Source organism: Leguminivora glycinivorella, chromosome 9 (genome assembly GCF_023078275.1).
Source record: "Leguminivora glycinivorella isolate SPB_JAAS2020 chromosome 9, LegGlyc_1.1, whole genome shotgun sequence".
Lineage (NCBI taxonomy): Eukaryota > Metazoa > Arthropoda > Insecta > Lepidoptera > Tortricidae > Leguminivora > Leguminivora glycinivorella.
In genome coordinates, this window is record NC_062979.1 from 2,080,566 (window position 1) to 2,103,832 (window position 23,267).

The following is a 23,267-nucleotide window of genomic DNA, read 5'->3' on the forward strand; positions in this document are numbered from 1 at the left end:
GTCGCGTTCTCTGAATCATGTGTGTAATGAAATCAATCAAGTTTGTTTTTGGTCATTTGAAATTTTATTTCAGTTTTTCCATTTTACGATATCGTACGATTTTATCCGAAATCCTATAAAATTTAAATGAGTGCCATCGAGCAGATGTAATGATGGACACAGCTGGTGGACTGATGGTCGCTAAAAGTACTCTGTTGGGGTTATTAGAATTGACTCCATGTGTGTTAGGTACCATTAGTTACCTTATCTGTATAAAAATAAGTGAAGATAAAATAATCTGTAAAAGAAGCGCTGGTGGCCTAGCGGTAAGAGCGTGCGACTTTCGATCCGGAGGTCGCGGGTTCGTACCAATGAGTTTTTTCTGAACTTATGTGTGAAATGTCATTTGATACGTGCCAGTCGTGAACGAAAACATCGTGAGGAAACCGGACTAATTCCAATAGATAGATAGATAGATACATACTTACAATCAGGCAGGCAAGCATGATAAATGATAAAACATCAGGCCGTCCCTATCGCACTATTTGTAAGTGCGATAGGGACGGCCAGATGTTTTGTCATTTATCGCGCGACCATACTTGCTTGTCTGGACTATAATTTATACCGAAATGACTCCTCAGGGTAGCGTTTCCCGAACTATGGTCGCAATTTAAAATTGTGTGGGTCCTAATACTAAATTGCAGCACGACCAAAAACAATTTGCCTCTTTTTAAGACGACGACACTTAATATCATTAGAAAACTACGTGTGATCTATGTCACGTCGAGATACTGTCGTGCCAATATGTTCTTGCTAGCCCTGCTGGTTAAAAGTTCCATTGAGTACCTACCTTGTAACAGTAGTAATATGCCTCTAACGAAAGCTAACAGCTATTTTCTTTTGTTCCAGACATTTCGGCACGGGTTCCCGTTCTCGCCAACCGCGCTAGCATGGGACCCCATACAGAAGCTGCTGGCCATCGGCGACAAGGGCGGCAACCTCAGAATGTATCCTTTTCATACAAGATAACAAGCATGTAGGTTAGAGTGAGAGGTAAGTGAGAGGTTAGACGAGAAAAGCAAGCTATATGATCCACTTTCAGCTCAAAGGTGAACTTGTAGATTTTAATGGGTAATACGTGTTTTTCAAGGGAAGGTTAATCTGTTTCTTCCTAAAATTTGGAAACTATAGGGTATTCCGGACCTTTAGGAGGCGTGCGCGGAGCCGAAGCCCACACGTAGAGACATTTTTAACACTTTACTGAAATGTAAGAGGTACGTCGAGCGGATGCTGCCCTTGCCCGTGTCATGGGGCGCACGCAGAAGCAGCACCCGCCAGGGTGTAAGGACTATTTGAGAGTTAACGTGAATTGAGCTATGCTACATGGATTATGTACTAAAAAACCGTATGCCTGCTGCTGCTGTCTTATTATTACTATTTGTTTAATCTTTTGTGTCTCCAATACAGTACAGTCAGCACACAATATATTATTTACATACCTACAAGGGTGCAAAAACAATAGCATAGCGTCATTTTATCCTGTCATAGATAATAAGACGTGTTTTGAAAATGGAACCAAAAACTTTCCAATAACAATCAACTGACCGGATATTAACCAATCACCGTTGCCAAGTGCAATACTATAAACAAAATATTTCATACCCAAGTCTCTTACTAACCCTCCCTAACTAAAAAACATGCAAAATTTTGCTTTAAAATAATGTCATTAAAGACGGTTACTCAATGATAAAGTTAAACAATGAGTTGTACGAAATAATACTCTATCATGATAACAATTGAGTTGACTTTAATTTTGTAGTAGTGATATGACCCGCGGTATCTGAGTGTTGTTTTATAGTTATCGGAGAAAGTCAAAAGGTCCTGAACTATTCTTACGTAAATCAGGTGAATTTCGGCAGATGAATCAATTTACTAATAAAATTATACAAGTTCAGAGCCAGTGTGGTGACGGGTTAAAAGATTTACCACCCCCTTTCGTCCCGTGGGTGTCGTAGAAGTCGACTGGGGTTAAATTGTGGTGTAGGCGAGAGGCTGGCAACCTGTCACTGCAATGGCACAATTTCGATTTCTATCAACCCCTTTTTGCCAAGAGTGGCACTGAAACTTTAGTAGTTTATGTGCTCTGCCTACCCCTTTATGGGATACAGGCGTGATTATATGTATGTACTAGCTTTTACCCGCGGCTTCGCCCGCGTAATAAAAGTATTCTTATTGAAACGTTTACAAAAAATAAGATTTTCATTTGGATGCGTAGGTTTCTTTGCAGGTACATCTGTCCGCGATTACTTCGATTCAGGTAAAGCGGGGCAATTCTCGACTGGAGGACCATTGTAACTGATCTATTTGCTGTACGGTCAGCCAAGAAAGTGGTTTACTACTTTTCGACTCTATTGATCGAAAAGCGGTAAACCGCTTTTTTGGCTGACTGTACCTTACACATATTACTATTGTTTTAAAAGAAATTGTTGCAATGATTGTCGAATTGTTACACAGCGACCATAGCGTAGGTAGTAGGTACGAATATGTTTGCATTTTACCTATATAAATATTTATACTAAGGAAACTTCATACAACCCACATAGCCAGTATCTCGACGCTATGGTCGGTAGAGTAAAAAGTACTTCCTTGCATCGCTTACAATTTTTCCATTTTGCTTAAACTTATTGCAAACGTCAACATATAAAAGGCAAGCAAACAACGATCTTCTTACAGCACATTGAATGTAATAGTTATTACTGATGCAGGATACTCGCCGATGCCAACTTACTAATCCCTTCGCACTGAGCCACCTGCATTTTACACTGCCTAGATATCGATTGCCGACCGATTATTCCGACCCCAATCCCTATTCTTATCCCCGTCCGAGTCCCCGTCCCGTCCCTGTCCCCGTCCCTGTCCCCGTCCCTATCCGTGTCCCTGTCCCTGTCCCTGTCCCTGTCCCTGTCCCTGTCCCTGTCCCTGTCCCTGTCACCGGCAGCGCTTAAAGTACTTCCTTATAAACAACATTTTTTGCCATGTTTGAAGGTGGCAGCAATAGAACCAAACTCCGAGATGAACTTACACGGGAGCACGCCACATAGAACTGACCGTGGGAGAAACAGTCTTGTCGTAGATCTACTCCCGCGAATTTGAGAGTTTGTCCCTGTGACTTATTTATGGTCATGGCGAAACAAACCTTTAGTGGAAACTGGAGCCTTTTGAATTCAAATGGAAGATCATTTGGTATTAATGGAATACGCGGTACAAACACAGTTTCACCCTGAGCAGGTCCAGTTAAAATAGTGGCCTCTATTACGTTCCGGTGCAAAGCCTTGACTTGTAACCTAGTGCCGTTACAAAGTTTGGGTGGCTTTAAATTTCTTAACAACATAACAGGTGTACCCACGCGTAGAAAAAGTCTGTGATATGGCAGACCCGGTGGGTTCAAAGTATTTAAAAACTCTACTGGATAATTAACGGCATCGTCAGTGTTAATCACAGTATCTATCGAGTTATACACAATATGTTGTCCTTCAAAGGAGTTCACTAATATGTCATTAATGACCGCTGCTTGATCGTTCTTTGGAGTTAATATAGCTCTTTCGCATAACCACTCTATTGATTTTTCTAGGATTTGCGCAACGTCTGGATAAATTTTAGAAATTAGATCTTCAACTGTTGTCACGGTAGTGCATAGTTCGGCAGGGATAGGTATCAACCCGTCTTTTTCGGGATATTCACCGTTACCCAGCTTTAACAAAAGATCCGAAAATTGTCCAGCGGAAATATTACCTCCAAGGTGGACTCTCATATTTTTTGTTAATTTTAAAATTTTCACCGAGGGCCACAATGCTGATCTTTTAAGACACGCTTTTATCTCATCGGCGCGTGTTCCCCTTGGAACTACAGGTAGAGTTTGACGAAAGTCTCCTGCCAGTAACACAGTCAAACCACCCATCAAACTTTGGTTACCGCGTATATCTTGCAGAGTTCTATTTAAAGCTTCTATAGCTTTTTTATGGGCCATAGTACTTTCATCCCAGACAATTATCTTAGCTTTTCTTAGTACTTCTGCAAATTTGCTCTGTTTTGAAATGTTACATAATGGGGTTTCTACATTTGTCAAGTTAAGTGGCAACTTTAAGGCAGAGTGGGCGGTCCGACCGCCTTGCAAAAGTGTTGCTGCAATTCCCGAAGATGCTACTGCTAATGCGATATCACGCGTGACCCTTATTTTACCCAATATCAAATTTAATAGGTAGGTTTTGCCAGTTCCCCCTGGAGCATCCAAAAAGAAAATCTGACCCTCACTTGCATTTGCGCTACTGACTATTTGCTCGTATACTAACTTTTGTTCATCAGTTAATGAATCATAGTTATTCTTGACCAATTCCTCTAAAGCTGTCACATCATAGCTAGTTTCTTTAACCAATTCCCTATTTTCTAAGGCTAGAGACCTGCTTGGTTGCGGCAAACCGTACTCTTTTAGAGAAAGTCCGCCTAATCCCAAAGATGCTTCTTCAATTTCTATCAGACATTTATTAAACACTTCATCGGTTAAATGGTCTTTATCACCTTCAACCTGCATTTCAATTTGTCGTTTAAAGTCTTCTGATAGAAGTTCTTTAAATGTGTCCCACAAACTTAATGGATCAGACACATGACAAAACACTAACATAATAGTAAAAAGCTCGCGTATCATATGTGGTGATTGACTTAATGCGGCCTCATTTAAAGCCGCATGCCAGTGTTCGTCATTTTCAAGCAGGCCTAAAGCCTTGCATGCAGACTGAAAAGTCGAGTGTACTACATCATTTACTGTTTTTAGCATTTCAAATGACGTGGGGCCTCGAATTTCATGGAGTAGCATTCGAAGATGAAAACATTCCGTATTGTTAGGATGTATTGTATACACTCTTCCCAGAGCATGTTCTTTTTTAACGCCCGGCCATCCATCTACGTCCACTCCACGTTTTCTTCTTCTGAATCGTGAGTTATTCCAAACGTAATATGCTGGCACTTGGTAATATAACAGGGTTTTTGCAAAGTCATCAGCACGACACAACTCAAAGAAGGCAAGAAGTGTTGTTTTTGGTGGGTTTGTAAGTTTTTCTGCAAGGTTTTGCTGATTAAAGTATACTCTTTGACCATTTTCCAGGTGAACTGCAAGATGAAACACGGTGGGGAAGCGTTCATGAATTGGAAATCCAAGAATTCGCCAAACCGCTTCCGAACTACTTATATACCTCCCACTTTCGTAAATCTTTACTTCATCTTTTTCATTTTCTAGGGCAAAAGTAGCCTGATCAGAGCCTTTGTTTATGTATTTGCAAACGTATTTTATTGATTTAACAGAGTGACAGAATTCGACATTTATATGCGCGTTGAATGTTCGCAGAAGAACCGGATTATATGGAACTACCCAACGATTGTCAATCTCTACTCCATTAATTTCACAAGTAAAGCCACCATCCTCGGGAGACCGTCTTCTATATTGCGGGTAACCGTCATCACCGGTTTGTGTTTCACTAAGTAGAGGCCTGGGATATCTTTTAGAACAATTATTGTTTTTCATACATGGTGACTTATAATTAAAACTTCCGCATGGCCCATGTATCATATTAGACTTTACCAATTCGAACAGTTTGGGGTCGTTCTGTGGATTGGGTATTTCAGCACAAATTACTTTATCTATAACGTCGGGGGTGATATGATGTGATAACCATAATAATATATGAATATGCGGAAGACCACGTTTCTGCCACTCTACGGAATACATAAAGCAACGCACTTCTCCGAATATTTGTCCCTTAATTAATAAGTTCATCAATTTTTTCACTTTAGCACGAAACACCCTCGCTGTTATGTCATGGCGATCGTGTGATTTTTGGGATAAAAATAGTTCTTCAGATATTTCTGTCCATCGAGGATTGCACGTAAAAGTGATAAAAAGATCTGGCCGACCATAATGACGGACATACGTCATGGCGTCTTGGGTTCGCTCATGCATGTATCTCGGGCCACCCGTAAATGATGATGGCAATACAATCAACTGACCCATCTGATTAGGATCGATATCTGACCTACCAATGGCATCCTTAAGATGAATATAGCTTTCAGCGCGCAATTTCCCCTGATTGTTTCTAATATAATTTAACCTTTCAGTCTCTATTTTTGCATATTCATCAACTAAAAATTGGCTGAAGAGAGCACAGAAATGTACCAATGAGTTTTCTTCTCCTTCCCTTACCATAAGGCGATAAGAATAAAAACTTGCTGCAGAAACTGTTTTCTTTAGAGGCATTTTGGTTTTGGGATCACGTTGGGGGATGTCAATAGAGTAACCATCGTCTCCGTAAGGGAATAATAAAGGATATTGTAAAGCATCGTATGACCTGTGAATCTCGCTTATTCTTTTCAATGTGTCACTCTGGCTTTCTATAATTATGTCCCGACGTTCAAACTCTTGACCCACCACAACTAAAGCAACTTCATTGGTAGTTGGAGCATTATAACGACCCCTGTGCTCTTCTGGCGGTTTTTTTTCAGCATGAATGACTACCTTAAATGTCTCACAAGAGGATAGAACCTTGTCGAGGGTACTCTTCAAATCTTTTATATATGGGTTCACGTCGTGAAGCATTTTCTGTAATTGTTTGATAAGACCTGATTTCAAGTTAAGGTAGCTTGAAGATCGTAAACTTACCTCCCTATCATCATCACCAACGAAGTAGATCTGCAAAAAGCGTGCTGTCTGTGTTGGTTCTGGCAGCAAACTTCCAATTCTATGATAAACTTGCCCCTGAACTTTGAACGTAGGCATAAACCCGTCTTCTACTACTTTTTTTCCGCCGAATGATGTCATTTGAAAGCAATTGTTATATTTGCGTACATTGTTTATGAAATGCCTATGATCAGGGTGCAAATCCATTACCAAACTGTAAAGCGGTTCTGGAAGAGGGTGTAATGCTTTGAGCTGCACTTTACCCATGCTGCAACACATTCCATCAGTTTCATCTTTCCACTTGAGTGCATTACACCACTGACACTTATAAGCCATGTTACCAATTCTAACAATGCTGTCACTATCGTAAGCTATGCCAGAATCGTAAGACATTCCTGAAAGATGTTTGTTTTTCCATGGTAGTGTAGTAACCCGATTCCTGTGTCTGGACTGAGCTGCTCTATGCACATCTGGGTGTGCTTGCTGATAAGCAGCAGCAGCCTGCCTGTGCACATCTGGGTGTGCTTGCTGATAAGCAGCAGCAGCCTGCCTATGCACATCTGGGTTTGACTGCTGATATTTAGATGCAGTTTTCCGATGTGATGAAGGATTAATTTTTGAATATTTTTTTTGCGCCTGTTTAATTTGATTTTTTCTTGTTTTATTTGTATACCTAGCTCTTCGAGTTTTAGGATTCTTTTTAGTTTTAGTACTTTTTGCTGGTAACGTAGGCGTATCAGACACAGTGATGGACGATTTCGCAGAAGAAACCGAGTCTGAATCGTTCGAGGACAAAGAAACAGAATCTATTACTTCAACTCGTCTCGATGTTATTTTCTTAGCCACACATTCATAGGCTTCAAAATGACCTCCCGCTAGATGCCCAGAAAAGCGAAGACGTTTAACTGGATAACCTTGGGTACCAACTTTAATGTACAACTTACATTCACGGTAAACTTCAAACACAAAGTTGAATATTCTTCCTGCTGCAACCAGTTCACATAAAGTGCCAAATGTAAAAGGTTTAATCATATCAGCATAGTACTCTTCTGATGTTCTATAATTGTCACCGAGTCCGTTATCGGACAGAATACGGAATTCATCCCAGTGCTGTATAACAAAATTGACAATTTGTTCACGAACCGTAAATGCCATCTTTTCTTTTCCATATATCAGATAGCTAATGGATCTAAAAAGGCAAGACCCGTCCCCTTTAACAGGCACAACGGTTTGACAGACCATCTGTCCTTCAATACATATAGTTTCTATTACCATTTTTATATATAAAAATAAATGTAAACAAAATATACTTTCTTAACAATATTAATAGTAAAATTAAGTAGGTATTTAAACTCGACCTTATCTAACAACGTATTCAATGCCGTACCTACGTACAGTAATCTGGACTAAAGTAAATTGTGAAAATATAGCTACTAAACTTAGAACTTACCTATAATTTAGTCTATTTTATACCTATACTATCAAACCTACCTACGAAAACATACGTACTGAACTTAAGTATGCTTGATCTTAAATAGGATAAACACCAAGAGAGGAATAATAGCTGTAAATAAGACACTTTACTACTTTTTCTAGCCTTACTTCTAACCCAAAGTAAAAAAACATGAAATAACAGATAAGTAACTATCAAAACAATTATTTCGCATACATAGCATACGACCAACAGGAACGTCGACCCTCACGCGTCTGCCCGCGTTCGGGTTGCACACTCGGTCACATCGGTTCCCGCCGCGCCCGCGCACTCCTCACTTCGCTATTCTGTCGTACTAAGCACATTGGCGGTCTTTCAAAAACAAAGAGATTTTATAATTGAGTCGTAAGTTGTAAGGTTTAAGGTACATATTTGAGTAAATATTTTACTTTAAGATAATTACACTTTTTGGTGCATACTACGGCAGTTTTTGTTAGCTTTCGCTGCGCTAAAATCAGACTTATTCCGAAGTATTAGGATTATTTATACCTATTAATAAGAAAAATATGTACCTTTAACTACATAAACAGAGTCAGGAACTGTCGCAATATACATAGGTATTTGTTTAAGTATAATAAGAATATTCAGCAGACATTCGGTACAGCTCTTACCGATCCGAACATTTGGCCGAATATTCGGTGCGACATATATTTAAAACTGATGTTAAGACTTTTGAAATAATTTATATTTTAAAACGCATATATTATTGAATTATTGTTAAGTAGGTAGAAGAAGTAGGTATGATGACATTATTGGGTGAATTAAGAAACAACTTATGTCATTTATTTACTTAGTTTATTTTGGTAAATACTCGGCAAAATAACCGAACTATTCGGCCGAATACGAACATCGAAAAAGTTTCCGAATATGCCGAATACTGAATATTCCCCGAATATTTCGATTATTTCGCCCATCTTTATTCTAGATCGTCACTAACATTGGTGGATACAGTTGCTGGCGGCGGTTCCTCCGTTTGTGGGTCACTGCTACTGTTAAGCGTCGATTCAATTTCGTATATCTCGTCGACATCAGGGTCTGGCCCGAAAGGATCTGGCGACTTACAGCATGGCGACTGTGGCGGTTGTAATTGGGAGTGGGCGATTTTTTGGATTTTAGCGCGGTGGGACAGCATTTTGGCTCGTCTGAGCCGCCGAGCCCTTGCTGTTTCCACCCCGCAGATCTCACAGAAACTCCACTCCGGATCAATCGCCGCCTCGCAATTCTGACAACGCCCTCCTATTCGGGGCCAGTTTGCCCTGCAATGGGGGCAAGTAACTGAAAACGATAACGAAAAGTTATTATAGTTATACTGTTTTACTTCATTATATACATATACCTACTTAAATAGATAAGCCTTCAATTAACTTACCGTTAACTCTGATAGAGTATTTGCCACAATGAGGACAAAACTTTCCTTTTTTATTTATTAAAAAGGTGTTATTCGCCTGCAAAAGGAGTTTTTGTGACATTATGCGCAGAATATATTTTATGGATAATATTCATCAATTTTATTAGTTCTGTCAATTGAGTCGCTTAACTTCAAACTCAAGTAAATTCATCTGTCAAATTATGCGGTTTTGGTATTAGTTAATTAGGTAGATATTTGCTGAGAGGGCTACCCAAGTTTGAAGATAAGCGGAACAATTGAGGAACGTACGAGTAGTAGGTAAATATAAATATTTACAGTACATATGGCGTTATATTACCACACTTGTTAAGTAATGAGTTCATTACGTAACTAAGGCAAAAATTGAAATGGTATGTAAAACATTGTATGATACATGTGCGTATAAGTAATTCGCAACTCGTGTCGATTCAAAACACTCTAAATTCATCGCCACTCGTTTCGAATTTCTTATTCAACGCACTTGTATCGTAATGTACTATCAGCTGCTGCAAAGCATCTGATACCTATAAGTATTTTATAGACCTCATTAGATTATGTTTTCAATTTTATTATAACTTATTATGTGGGTACTTACGATTTTTTGCATTTTGCTTATATTTATTTCAAAAATTAAATTTATAATTATAAAAGCAAGCAGGTAACCACCTTCGCGGAGCACATAGAATGCAATAGTTATTACTTACGGATGCAGGACATTTGCCGATAACTACCTAGTAATTCCTTCTCACTGAGCCGCCTGCGTTTGCCTACGTAGGTATCGATTGCCGAAGATTATAATGCTACCAAATAATAATAGAAATCTATTAGAATAATTGCGGTTATTTGTGAGTTCGTTTCTTATACTTGACGGATTTCCATCGAAACTACTGGGCCGATTAATTTACGATTTTTGATAAATATATAAATTACATTTTTGGTAAATAATGTTAATTGATCGCGTTCCGACCTGTATGTGACTTTAAATATGTGTACAAAGCGCGAGAACTTAAAGTGATATATAAATGAATAACAAAATATATACAATACCTTCTACCTACCTTAAATTATTAAATTCATTTTGAAATCGATACCATTTTATTAGTAATTTACGTGCCCATAAACTAAAAACATGACAGGGGAGAAAGTATTTCATCTTCGCTTCACTATGTTAGATTTTAAAAGTGTTGTTATTTTCGTGATCAGCGATCCCATAAACCATAACCAACCGAAACGATAGGTACCATTTTGTTTTTTTGACTTTGTCACCACTATTTCCCAAAAAACCTGAGACACGTTTTTACTCATTGATCATCAAGAAAATTCTTTTAAATTTAAAAAAATACGGGAGTAAATGTAATTTTATGCAAAAATGGTGTACATAATCACGTTTCTCCATATCTACAAACATTGGACTCCCAAACCACCCCCTTTAGGAGATGAATCCCTATCCCTATCCCTATCCCTATCCCTATCCCTATCCCTACCCCTGTCCCTATCCCTATCCCTACCCCTATCCCTATCCCGATCCCGATCCCTATCCCTATCCCTATCCCTATCCCGATCCCGATCCCTATCCCTATCCCGATCCCGATCCCGATCCCTATCCGTAACCTATCCTGATCCCTATCCCTATCCCTATCCCTATCCCTATCCCTATCCCTATCCCTATCCCTATCCCTATCCCTATCCCTATCCCTATCCCTATCCCTATCCCTATCCCTATCCCTATCCCTATCCCTATCCCTATCCCTATCCCTATCCCTATCCCTATCCCTATCCCTATCCCTATCCCTACCCCTACCCCTATCCCTATCCCTATCCCGATCCCTATCCCTATCCCTATCCCGATCCCGATCCCTATCCCGATCCCGATCCCTATCCCTATCCCGATCCCGATCCCTATCCCGATCCCTATCCCTATCCCTATCCCGATCCCTATCCCTATCCCTATCCCTATCCCTATCCCTATCCCTATCCCTTTCCCTATCCCTATCCCTATCCCCTTCCAACCCTGTCTCTGCGTTGATATGTCAGTCAGTTTCTTCATTTATATATATTTTTTTATATTTAAACCCGATCACACCACAACATGGGAGAAGATATATCACTTCCGCCTTGTTAGATTTTAAAAACGTTGTATTTATCGTGATCAGCGACCCGATAAACCATAAAAACGATACCCATATTGGTTTTGTCACTTTATCACCCCCTTTTCACCCTTTTAGGGGTTAAATTTTCAAAAAACCTGAAACACATATTTAGTCATATGCTCTTAGGAATCCTCCTGTGAAGTTTCGAATAGAACAGTCAAACTAATCTTGTTTCCCCATATAAACTTTGAACCCCCATTTCACCCCCTTAGGAGATGAATTTTGAAAAATCCATTCTTAGTGCTCCTCTTCACTATATAAGGAACCTACGTGCCAAATTTGAATTCTCAGGAACCAGCGGTTTCGACTGTGCGTTGATATGTCCGTCAGTTTGTTCTTTTGTATAGATTTTTAATATTTTAACCCCATTGCACCACAACAGGGGAGAAAGTATATCACTTCCGCCTCGTTAGATTTTAAAAGCGTTGTATTTATTTATCGTGATCAGCGACCCGACAAACCATAAAAACGATACCCATATCGGTTTTTTTACTTTATCACCCCCTTTTCACCCTTTTAGGGGTTAAATTTTCAAAAAACCTGAAACACGTATTTAGTCATATGCCTTTAGGAATCCTCCTGTGAAGTTTCGAATAGAACAGTCAAACTAATCTTGTTTCCCCATACAAACTTTGAACCCCCATTTCACCCCCTTAGGAGGTGAATTTTGAAAAATCCTTTCTTAGTGCTCCTCTACATTATATAAGGAACCCACGTGCCAAATTTGAAATCTCTAGGACCAGCGGTTTCGGCTGTGCGTTGATATGTCAGTCAGTCAGTCAGCTTCTTTTTTTATATATTTAGATGTATGTACAAGTTCAGATCGATATTAAACCTTAGTAGTGCCGAAATAAGGTTTATGACATTTATTGATATTTGATTCAGGTATTTGATACGTAAATATTTTAGGTACCTACTCCCTTTTACTTGCCATCCGATTGGACGATATAAAGGAAATTAGGCTATATTCGTAGTGTAGTTTGTTTCTTCAAACACTTTTGACATTGACAGCAGCTATATTGATTTGAGTTAAACTAACACGATTAGCACTCATAATTTTGAAACGTCTTTTTGTCGTAATGTTCGAAACGTCGGGCCAAATATAAATGTAAGTGTTTACGCGATTAAGTCCCGTTTTGTTCTAAAATTTTGACAGCAGCTGTCAAGCTGTTTTAGCTGCTAATATTTGACGTAGGTATCTTAAATTTCAATTGGGCCGATTGTTGTGGATAAAAATTGTAAGGTCTGAGTGGACGCTAGGCTTGTGCCGTTTCGTTCGTTGATCGGAGCGTTCCGATCTCGTTCAATCGCTCCCACGAACTAGTTCGCTCTTTTAGGTCTTTTGCTCATTTAGTTCAGCCAGACCAGCGACCACTGCGGTCGGAAAGATCAGAACGAATGGGACCGAATAGTGTCAAAACGATATGAATAGTCCATTCCGGGCCGAAAGGTTGTAAGTAACCGAAGTTTAATATGAAAACTTGACTTTTTTTGTTGCTCTGCTAAGTAGCTCTCGCTCTCGGTCGGCGTAGTCACACATTCGTTCTCGATCCAAACCGCTCGCGCTCGCCGATCCTATACTGAACTAAATGAGCAAAGACCGATTCTCAGAGCACGGAAAGATTCAGTTCATTTCGGTCATTGATGGGATTTTATTCCTAACAGTTCATAGTTCGTGAACGACACAAGCCTAGTGGACGCTCGGAGCGGAGCGATTAGCGGCGCGTGCAGCGGGGCGGGCGAGCGTACCACCCCGTGCAGCGTCGACTGCGGACACTTGTATGAGCTTCTTTTGTTTGATATGCACGCCGCACGCCCCGCTGCCCAATATGAGCTTGCTCTCAAGCCTTACACGCACTTATCCCCTTATTCATAAGCGGTCACTAAAGTATTATCGGCTTGATAACTTTAGTGAACGTTTATGAATTTTGTCTTCATGGTTCACTCATCTATGATTGTCAAAAATAATAAAGGCTACTAGCGATGAAAATTACATGAAAGATACTGGTATCTTTCAAAAATCTCTGTTTTTTTTTTTCAATAAAATACGGTACATCTTTCCTTGTGGGTCTTTGGTTGGTTTCGCAAGTTTAAGTTGTTCACTTGTAAAATACGTTGTATTTTTCTCATTATTGTATTATATTAATTTTAATAGTGACTAGGAACGTATTGGCTCTCATACAAACAGGTGACTTCTCATTCCGTTCCGATTATATCTAGATGTCAGTTAACTAAAGAGGTTGAAATTGGTATTGTTAATCTATCAATAATCTATGCTCTAATTCAATGCGTTAATTTTGCGTCAAAGCCATGACAAGTGCCATATACAGGGTGGGGCCTGTAACAAAAGCAAAAAATTAAACTGTAGGCTATACTCCTTAAACTGACCAACATTTGTTCAGTGACTTTTAAAAATTATGAAGTCTTTAATTTTTTTATTTTTCATACAAAAAAAATATTAGCTTCAATGTACGCCATTATTGTTGTCATTGACGTTGTCTGTCACACTTTAGACTTAACAGAATTCGCAATACATTACCCCTTAGAAAAAACTTTCAATGGTAATAAAAATCAAAATACAAGTTATTTTTAAAAGTTGCTGAACAAATGTTGATCAGTATAAGGAGAATAGCTTACAGTTTAATTTTTTGCTTTTGTTACAGGCCCCACTCTGTATAATGCCATATACAATGGTATTTATCAGAAAAACGTCAGTTTTGTTTTTTTTTTCGAAATTTTCATGTAATTTACAGGAAAGATACAAAGTCTCGAAAGAAACATCTTGAATCTTTTGCCATTTTCATCGCTAAAGGCTTATGTGCTTAGCTCTGACGTGACATTAACATATCGGTAAACTTCCGCGTAACTTACTTTCTATCGAATCTATAGAGTCGTAGAAGGTAATACTTACTCGTAAGTAAGCACTCTATAAAGTATGACAGCGTAGCGCTATCGATTAGGTATAGTTATATCAGTAACACGTCAAACCCGAGCTCGTGGTAACGGTACTGAAGATTAAGTATAACGCATAGCAACCATTTATTTACAATGTTTCTTATCACAATGAGAACATTAACTGTAGTTAAGGTAATTAACTTATAGGTACTGAACAATATTTGTTGTGATCTGCATTTTTATCGATGTTTTCTCAGCGGATGCAAAAACATACGTCATGGTCGATAAATTAATCTTTATTAGTTATTTATCTAGGCTAAACTAGGAAACAACAATAATATTTTTTATAAATGCCGCTGGAAACTGCTTTAAACCAAATAAAATAAGTAATTAAGTATGCATGTTGTTTTGCGTCAGAGAAGGGTGCGTGTACTTCAATGCAATGAAGTATACGGGCATGTGCATTAGGAACTTTCCATCAGAAAAGCTTTTCTTATGCAGCTATAAAAAGTATGTATCAGGTTTAGGTATTTCTATAAGATTACTGTAGATATTAGCGGAAAAGTTCAATATACACGCGGACAGCGGACTATACAGGGTGGCTCATTCAAATCGGTCAGTATGGGAAAGTTAAAACTATAAGACATACGAAGGTCTGTTCTTAGGAACCATGTCATCGATTTTAATAAAAAGAAAATCTGCACTCATATATTTGAAAAAAAAACTGTACCCAGCTGGGGAATCGAACCCGGTTGTTTAAACAAAAAAATGTTAAAATTAAAATAATACATATTATTCATTTTAGACATCATGTTTCATAGAGACATTTACTGCTTAAGACCTTCCTTCCTCAAAACCGTCCTCCGACTCCTGTCCTTTTCAAAACAACCAGGTTCGATTCCCCAGCTGAGTACTACAGTTTTTTTTTTAATGTATTAATACAGTTTTAATTTTTATTAAAATCGATGACATGGTTCCCAAGAACAGATCTTCGTATGTCTTATATTGGGTTGGTAAGAATGTAATGAGCGATCGATTGAATTCCACATAAAATTTTTGAGAGAGTTCTAGAATCTTCTATGGTCGAAAGTATATAAAGGGCGAGTCGCACAGTTTCTCGTCAGTCATTAATTAGCTGTCGCCGAGCTAATATAAGGAAGAAAATGGACGAATTAAAAGTGCATGTAAGGCATTGCTTACTATATGAATTTCAGTTTGGCCATTCAGCCGCCGAAGCAGTGCGTAATATATGTCAGCGTGTTGCTCCTGAAGTTGTGTCTGAGGCCACGGCGAAACGATGGTTCCAGCGGTCTCGTAGTGGCGACTTTTCATTATCAGATCAACCTAAGTCTGGTCGACCGGTGAAGATTGATGTAGCCAAATTAAAAACCTTAATTGAAGGAGATCCGAGGCTAACGAGTCGTACTCTTGCTACCGAGTTAGGCTGCTCTCATGTCACCATAGAAACACATTTACACGAGTTGGGAAAAAACTACAAATACAGTGTTTGGATACCGCACGAACTTGATAGAGATCAACTAAACCGCCGTGCCGATATCTGCATACAACTTCTGTCTTTTCGCCGCACATTCAACTGGTTGGACCATCTTATCACTGGAGATGAAAAATGGGTCTTATATATAAATCACACACGCAAACGTCAGTGGCTAGCTCCAAACGAAAAAGGAATAGAGGCACCAAAAACAGAGCCTCACCCGAAAAAAGTTATGCTGTCCGTTTGGTGGGATATTCATCTTATACTATTAAACGAGCAATTCTTGTATATTTATTTATTTATTTATTTATATATACCGACGATCTCGGAAACCGCTCTAACGATTTCGCTGAAATTTGTTTTGTGGGGGTTTTCGGGGGTGAAAAATCGATCTAGCGTAGCCTTAGATCCCGGAAAACGCGAATTTTCGAGTTTTCATGAGTTTTTCTTTCGCATTTGTAAACGTAAAATATGGTCCTTAATTTCGCCGCGCGCGCATCGATTCCGCTTAGCTCAGTCGCACGAGGTCGGTCTAATGTACGCAGATAGATCGTAGGTGTCAGGGTTTCGAATCCCGGCCAGAAATTAAGTTTTTGTTTTTTGTCTTTTTTTTTTTTTTGTTTTTGTATTTATAAGTTTTTTTTTTTATCTAAAGACGTGATATATTAAAATAGAACCGAGCGAAGCTCGGTCGCCCAGATATTGGTACGAGGGCTGATTGGAAAGTTCGCGGCCTGACCATTAAAAAAAAAACTTAGTTTCTTTTTCCTGCCGTCATTTTGAACTGTCATTATTTAGTTGTCATCCCGCGAAATTTTAATTAAATGCAATATTTTAAAATAAGTTTTTCCTCTCATTTAAAAATACGTGTAAGCAGTTTTTTCACAATGGTCAATTTGGAGCAACGTGATGTAATTAAATATCTTCATAGAAAAGGATTGACTGCGAAACAAATTTATGAAGATATGCAGTGTACATTAGGGCAATCCGGTCCATCATATACGATGGTAAAAAAGTGGGCAGCTGAATTCAAGCGGGGACGAGTCAGTATCGCAGATGACCCTCGCTCCGGGAGGCCAACTACTGCGACCAATCCAAATAATGTGGCAACTGTATGCAAAATGATAATCCAAGACCGACGGTTAAAAGTGAGAGAAATAGCCGACATCGTAGGCATCTCCTGTGAAAAAACTCAAAATATTATAGTTAACGAATTAGGGTTTTCCAAGGTGTCGGCGAGATGGGTTCCAAAGCTCCTTTCAGTGGAACAAAAAATCACTCGTCTAACAATTTCACGCGACTGTCTAGACCTGTATGAAGCTGACCCTCAAGACTATTTGGACAGATATGTTACTATGGATGAGACATGGGTCTACCACTATACGCCCGAGACTAAACAGCAATCAAAACAGTGGGTTCGTGCTGGATCTCCGCCACCCAAAGAGGCAAAGGCCATTTTGTCGGCAAATAAAGTTATGGCATCAGTGTTCTGGGACGCAAAGGGTGTAATAATGGTTGACTATCTCCAAAAAGGTACGACTATAAACTCGGACTATTATTGCGAACTTTTACGTCGATTACGTCGACTTTTACGTCGACTTTGAAAGTAAAAAGACCTGGAGTGCTGACAAAGAAAGTTCTTTTCCACCAGGATAATGCACGCGTGCATACGTCACTAAAGTCAATGGCAGAAATTCATAATTGCGGGTTTGAATTATTGCCGCATCTGCCTTATTCACCCGATTTGGCACCATCGGACTTCCATTTATTTCCAAACTTAAAAAAAACACATGGGTGGTAAGAAATTTTTGACCAACGACGAGGTCCAAGTTGAAGTGGATACCTATTTTGAAGGCCTGGAGGATTTTTTTTTTAAAGTGGTATAATGGCTTTGGAATCCAGATGGAATAAGTGCAAAGACCTTAACGGGGACTACGTAGAGAAATAAAAATATTATAAAAAAACTTTGGTTTTGATTTCATACTTAAGCCGCGAACTTTTCAATCAGCCCTCGTATTATTCACTGGGAACTCCTACAAAGTGGAATGACTGTTACCGCATCAGTATACTGTAATCAGCTTGAAAATTTAAACCAAAAAATCTGTCAGAATCGTCCACAGCATGCTAAAGTTTTTTTCTTACACGACAATGCTCGCCCACACATTGCAAAAGTGACTCGGCTAAAGCTATTGGAGCTAGGTTGGAAAGTGATACCTCATCCACCGTACTCTCAAGACTTGGCACCTACGGATTACGCATTGTTCAGATCGCTAAGCAATGCCTTGAATGAAAAAAAGTTCGATGATCAAGCCCATCTACGACAGTACATAGCTGAGTTTTTTGAATCTAAACCTAAGAACTTCTTCGCCGATGCTATTCATTCTTTACCAGAACGATGGAGACAAGTAGTAGATAACGAAGGCCGTTATATTTTTGATAAATGATTAAAATAATAAATTAAATAAAAATTACAATATTGGTTATGATTCGCTCATTACTTTCTTACCAACCCAATAGTTTCAGTCTTTCCCATACTGACCGATTTGAATGAGCCACCCTGTATATTATTATACCTATGTAATCTGACTAATACAAGATGATTTAAAAGGACCGTTCAAACTTCGCATAGTAACTTTTGAGGTTATAATAAACAATTTTTATTATGGGACCAATGCTGAAATCGCGAAAAAAATTTTGACTGTTACATAGAAATGAGCGGCATCATAATTTTTTTGCGATTTCAGCATTGGTTCCATAATAAAAATTGTTAATTATAACCTCAAAAGTCACTATGCAAAGTTTGTACCGTCCTTTTTAAATCAACCTGTATAGACACTAAGGTAAGTCACAAAGTTTATAAATTGTTTTGTTTATATAATATTCCTATATGGCATAGCTGTTGTTCTGTGGCTGGACATATGCACTATACTTAATCGCTGCGCAGCCGGATAATCCGGCTAAAGTCCGGACTTTAGCTCTATACGTCCGGACGTATAGCCGCGTTCAAGAGTTGAGCTCTGAAAGCCTTTCCGAAGCACGCAGTATTTGCTGAGCGCTCCAAACTGGCCACTGTCTTAAAAGTCTTTGAGCGTTAGATTTTTCCACTGACTTTTAAAATAGGTTAATCGGTCACCTCTTATTGGTATACGTAAAGTCGCCGTCAATAGAATTTGTGAACAATGTAAACAAACCTTGTAGTCAAAATGTCTTTAATTTCCATTCTAACTCATCAGATACTGGCTAAATCCATGTATTATTTAATCAATTCAAATCACACAACCTTTAAAATAATAAAATTGTGCTAGAATATTGATATTTTATAGAATGGTTTGTTTACATTGTTGACAATTTCTATTGACGGCGATTTTTTAGTTTAGTCATATTGTTACACATTAACATTAGGCTAAGCTAAGTAATTTTGCGGATTAGCTTACATATTTAAGTCACTAGCGCTATTCTTATAAGTATATCCTACATAGGTCTTCTTTTTCGTTACTCATACACTGTATGTATTGTGCAAAAAAATCCAGATCTAGGCTCTCAGAAGGAAAGTAGTTATTGCACGAATAACTCATAATATGATTTCAAACGTTTTATGTAGTCCTCATTAAGTACTTCATTGCGTACGTTGGAGGTCAGTTTAATATGTAGTCATACGCGATTAAGTCCCGATTTTTAAAATACAATAATTATGTGTGATAATTTTAATCGTGAATGTTTAAATCAGGATTAGGATCAATCAAAATCATGGCCCTCTTTTTCATTTTACACCGGAGTCATCGGGACAATTTGAGCTTCAAAGAAGCAACTTACTACATTAGCAGTTATTTTCACTGTAAAGCGTTGAATACGAGTATTATCAACAGTTTATAGAGACCGCTATTAACCAGCCTTTGTTACGCTTTTGTCACCACACAAAGGGTTAGTTCGCCGTCATCACGCAGAAAGGTTTAATTAAATATTCAGGTGGCTTAGTGGAGTAAATAGGTCAAAAATACCCGCTGATGTACGCACATTAGGGTCGGCCGTACCTGCCGGCCTGGCCGGATGACAATCGTTGACGCTAGACGCCGATTGAAACGCAGTCTGGCTCTGTCGCGCCAATACAGAAGAGCGATAGAGATAGCTAGCTACGATAGCGATATTATCATGAGCGTTTGTGCATTTTTGGTTTGGCTACGTACCCTGTTCCGGAGCAACGGGTCTAAATCAAACTTAGTTGTTTATTAGTTAATTTAATTATTGCGGAGATTGCAAAAAGGCCAGGTCAGAAGTACTCGAAACCGACGAGCGTGTATGAGAAACGTTATGAAATTGTGTGAAGCGAAAGTGATTAGTAAATGGAAATCCGTGATCTCTGCCTACCCCTCAGGGAAACAGGCGTGATTGTATGTATGTATGTACTAATAAGTGTAATAAGGAATGTATTCGCGTGTCTTATACTCGAAACATAAGAATATTAAGGAAAGTAGAATGATTACTTAGATTAATTTGTAAGGGTTTTTCTTTATCTTTTAACGCTAAGGGATCTCATGGGAGCCTGAGATCTAAGCAACTAATACGAGTAATACCATATTATGAAACCTTTTCTTATTTCAAAAGTATTACTAGAGGTAGAATAATTATTTAGCTAAAATTATAGGGTTTCGAAAAAAATTGTATATGTGCGAACATATGTACCTACTCAAAGCCCTGCTAAACCTATTGTACATGTTACATATGCGGATTGCATATTAAGTAATGTAGGTACCTATAAAACAATAAAATATCTCTACTAGATAAGAACTAGCTTGCTACAACTTTCTATCTCAAAGTCATAATGTATTGTTATCTACATATTTGTCATCTTTTAAATAAGAAAATGATAAAATCATAAGTTCAGTTGCATCACCTTGATCTTTACGGAATTTTGTACAGTCTCCAATAAACAAAATAATGATTTCAAATAATAACATTGTTTCGTAATATTGGTGTAAAATAATAACATGTTATAACAGTAAACAAATACATACAACCTGTTTTTATTGAATTCCGTTTCATTCGGCATATAGGTAGGTCCATTATAGGAAACAGAATGTCGTAGTTTATTTTTCGTACATTTGTATTTTTTTCTAAAAAAAATAATGTATGGGTTACATTTAAACCTCTAACAAAAAACCATACACCTGCGACAGATGTTAACTTCAATTGCTGTTGAGAAACGGGCTTTACACTAAGTAAGTGCCATACGGGTACTTGGTTGCAGATTACCGGATCTAATCTAGTCTGGTCTGTTTTTAGTGTACATACACACACACACACACACACACACAGTCACACACACACGAACACTCCTTGTAATTTTATTTTTTGCAATTTATGTTTATGTCATGTTACTATAATGCAATCGTTTAGACATAGGCAAACTATTACTATTATTATTACTTTTTTTTTACATTTTTTTTTTGTACAACGATCTGTTAGTGACCTGGGTTCTAGCAGAATTACCAGTTGCTTCGCCCGAAAGAGTGGAGCATATAACTGAGCCAGGACCCTTTTGTTTTTGCTGCAACGCACACAGCAAACCCACCCATAGTTTAATGTATGCTATTGTTGTTTTTTCTGTAGTGTTAGTACTTTTTATTGTTTATTTTTGCTTTAATTGTTTAATTTTGGTGTGTATTGTAGCAAACAAATAAATGATTATCTTATCTTATCTTATCTTATCTTATCTTAAGTGTTAAAACTTTGACATATCAATCGCATATCGAACACACAAAGCCCGTTTCTTAACAGCAATTGATGTAACATCTATCGCAGGTGTATGTGATTTTTCAGAAAAAAGTTACGAATTAAAAAAACTAACTATGCTATTCTGTTTCGTATAATGGACCTAACTATATGCCGCAGTTAACGGATTTCAATAAAAACAGAGTGTATATATAAATGCGAAAATTTCTAATTACTACCCGGCAGAGTCACTAAGTTGAAATACACGAATATAGGGGTATAATTGTTTTCAATTGTGTTTTATTTTTTGTAAATAAAAAAACTGGTCATAATAGATGTTAAAGTTACTAAGTTAATGTGACATCTCAATATCTTTTGCCTCCTATCGCTTAAAAAATGGTATCGCCGGTGACTGTACATATTTGGCGATCATATGGGTTATATCAAAGCTTTACTTAAGAGGATACGGTAGCGAAAATGCTAAAATGGAAAGGAGCCCCCCTTTCAACTTGGGAATTTTAGTTAAATACACAAGTGTTATTAACTAGATTTATCGAAAAAAAATTGTCCATTAAGAACAACTCAGTCAAAAGATATTTCAAAAAAATCTTTAAAATCGAGGTTCCGCTCTCGACTCTTTCGTCCTTCAAAACTTAATCAATCGGTACGAAATTTGAGAATCTGAATAACAATGAAATAATCTATGTCGGACCGTTTAGCTTTTTTGGTTAATTGTTACTAATCTTGAGTATCGCACCTTTTTTTGCGCCACAATGAAAAAGGCCGTTTTTGGAAATTTTTGATTGGCTCTAGAGTCTTTAAAAAGCAGAATATCAAAAAAATCAAAACGGTACGACACAGATAAAAATAATAACAATCTGTGTTGAAAAAATCATTGCTCTATCTTCAAAAACCAGGGAGGAAACAGTCGAGAGCTTTTGTATGGAGAATTGACCCCTACCGTATCGTCTTAATTAGCTTTACGTAAGCCTTCTGTCAAAGGGCCTGTTTGCTCTAGAATAACACACTAACAAAGTGTTTAATAGTGTTTACGCGTTGTGATCAAAGATACGAGTAATCAATATGTACGAGTAGTTACTTAGTTGAATATTCACAACTTTGAGGCGAACGTGAGCGAGACTTTGTACATGTGACAATTAAGTATTAAACCTGTAAACCACCAGGCGAGATTCGAACTTCAAAACAATGTCAAGATATACTCTGTCAAACAAGTCTGTCAGTAAATAAGAACAAAGAAAACTATATGCATCCTTTTCTTTAGGGTGCTAGAGAAAAGGATACCTATAGTTTTCTTAGTTCTTATTTACTGACAGACTTCGTTCGATCCATTTTGGATCTAAAGACTGGATCTATCGAGAATGATTTACTTGTTTGACAGAATATATGTCAAATATTTAACTAACATATAAGGGACA

General features: G+C 38.0%; 1 protein-coding gene across 1 annotated transcript in view; it reads left to right on the plus strand.

Moving 5' to 3' along the window:
• LOC125229598 (syntaxin-binding protein 5-like) overlaps positions 1-23,267 on the plus strand; it is a 525,297-nt gene that overhangs the window by 397,298 nt on the left and 104,732 nt on the right. Inside the window, exon 2 of the mRNA XM_048134478.1 lies at positions 889-986. Coding sequence (XP_047990435.1) covers positions 889-986 — 98 coding nt within the window. The remainder of the gene's footprint in view (positions 1-888; positions 987-23,267) is intronic.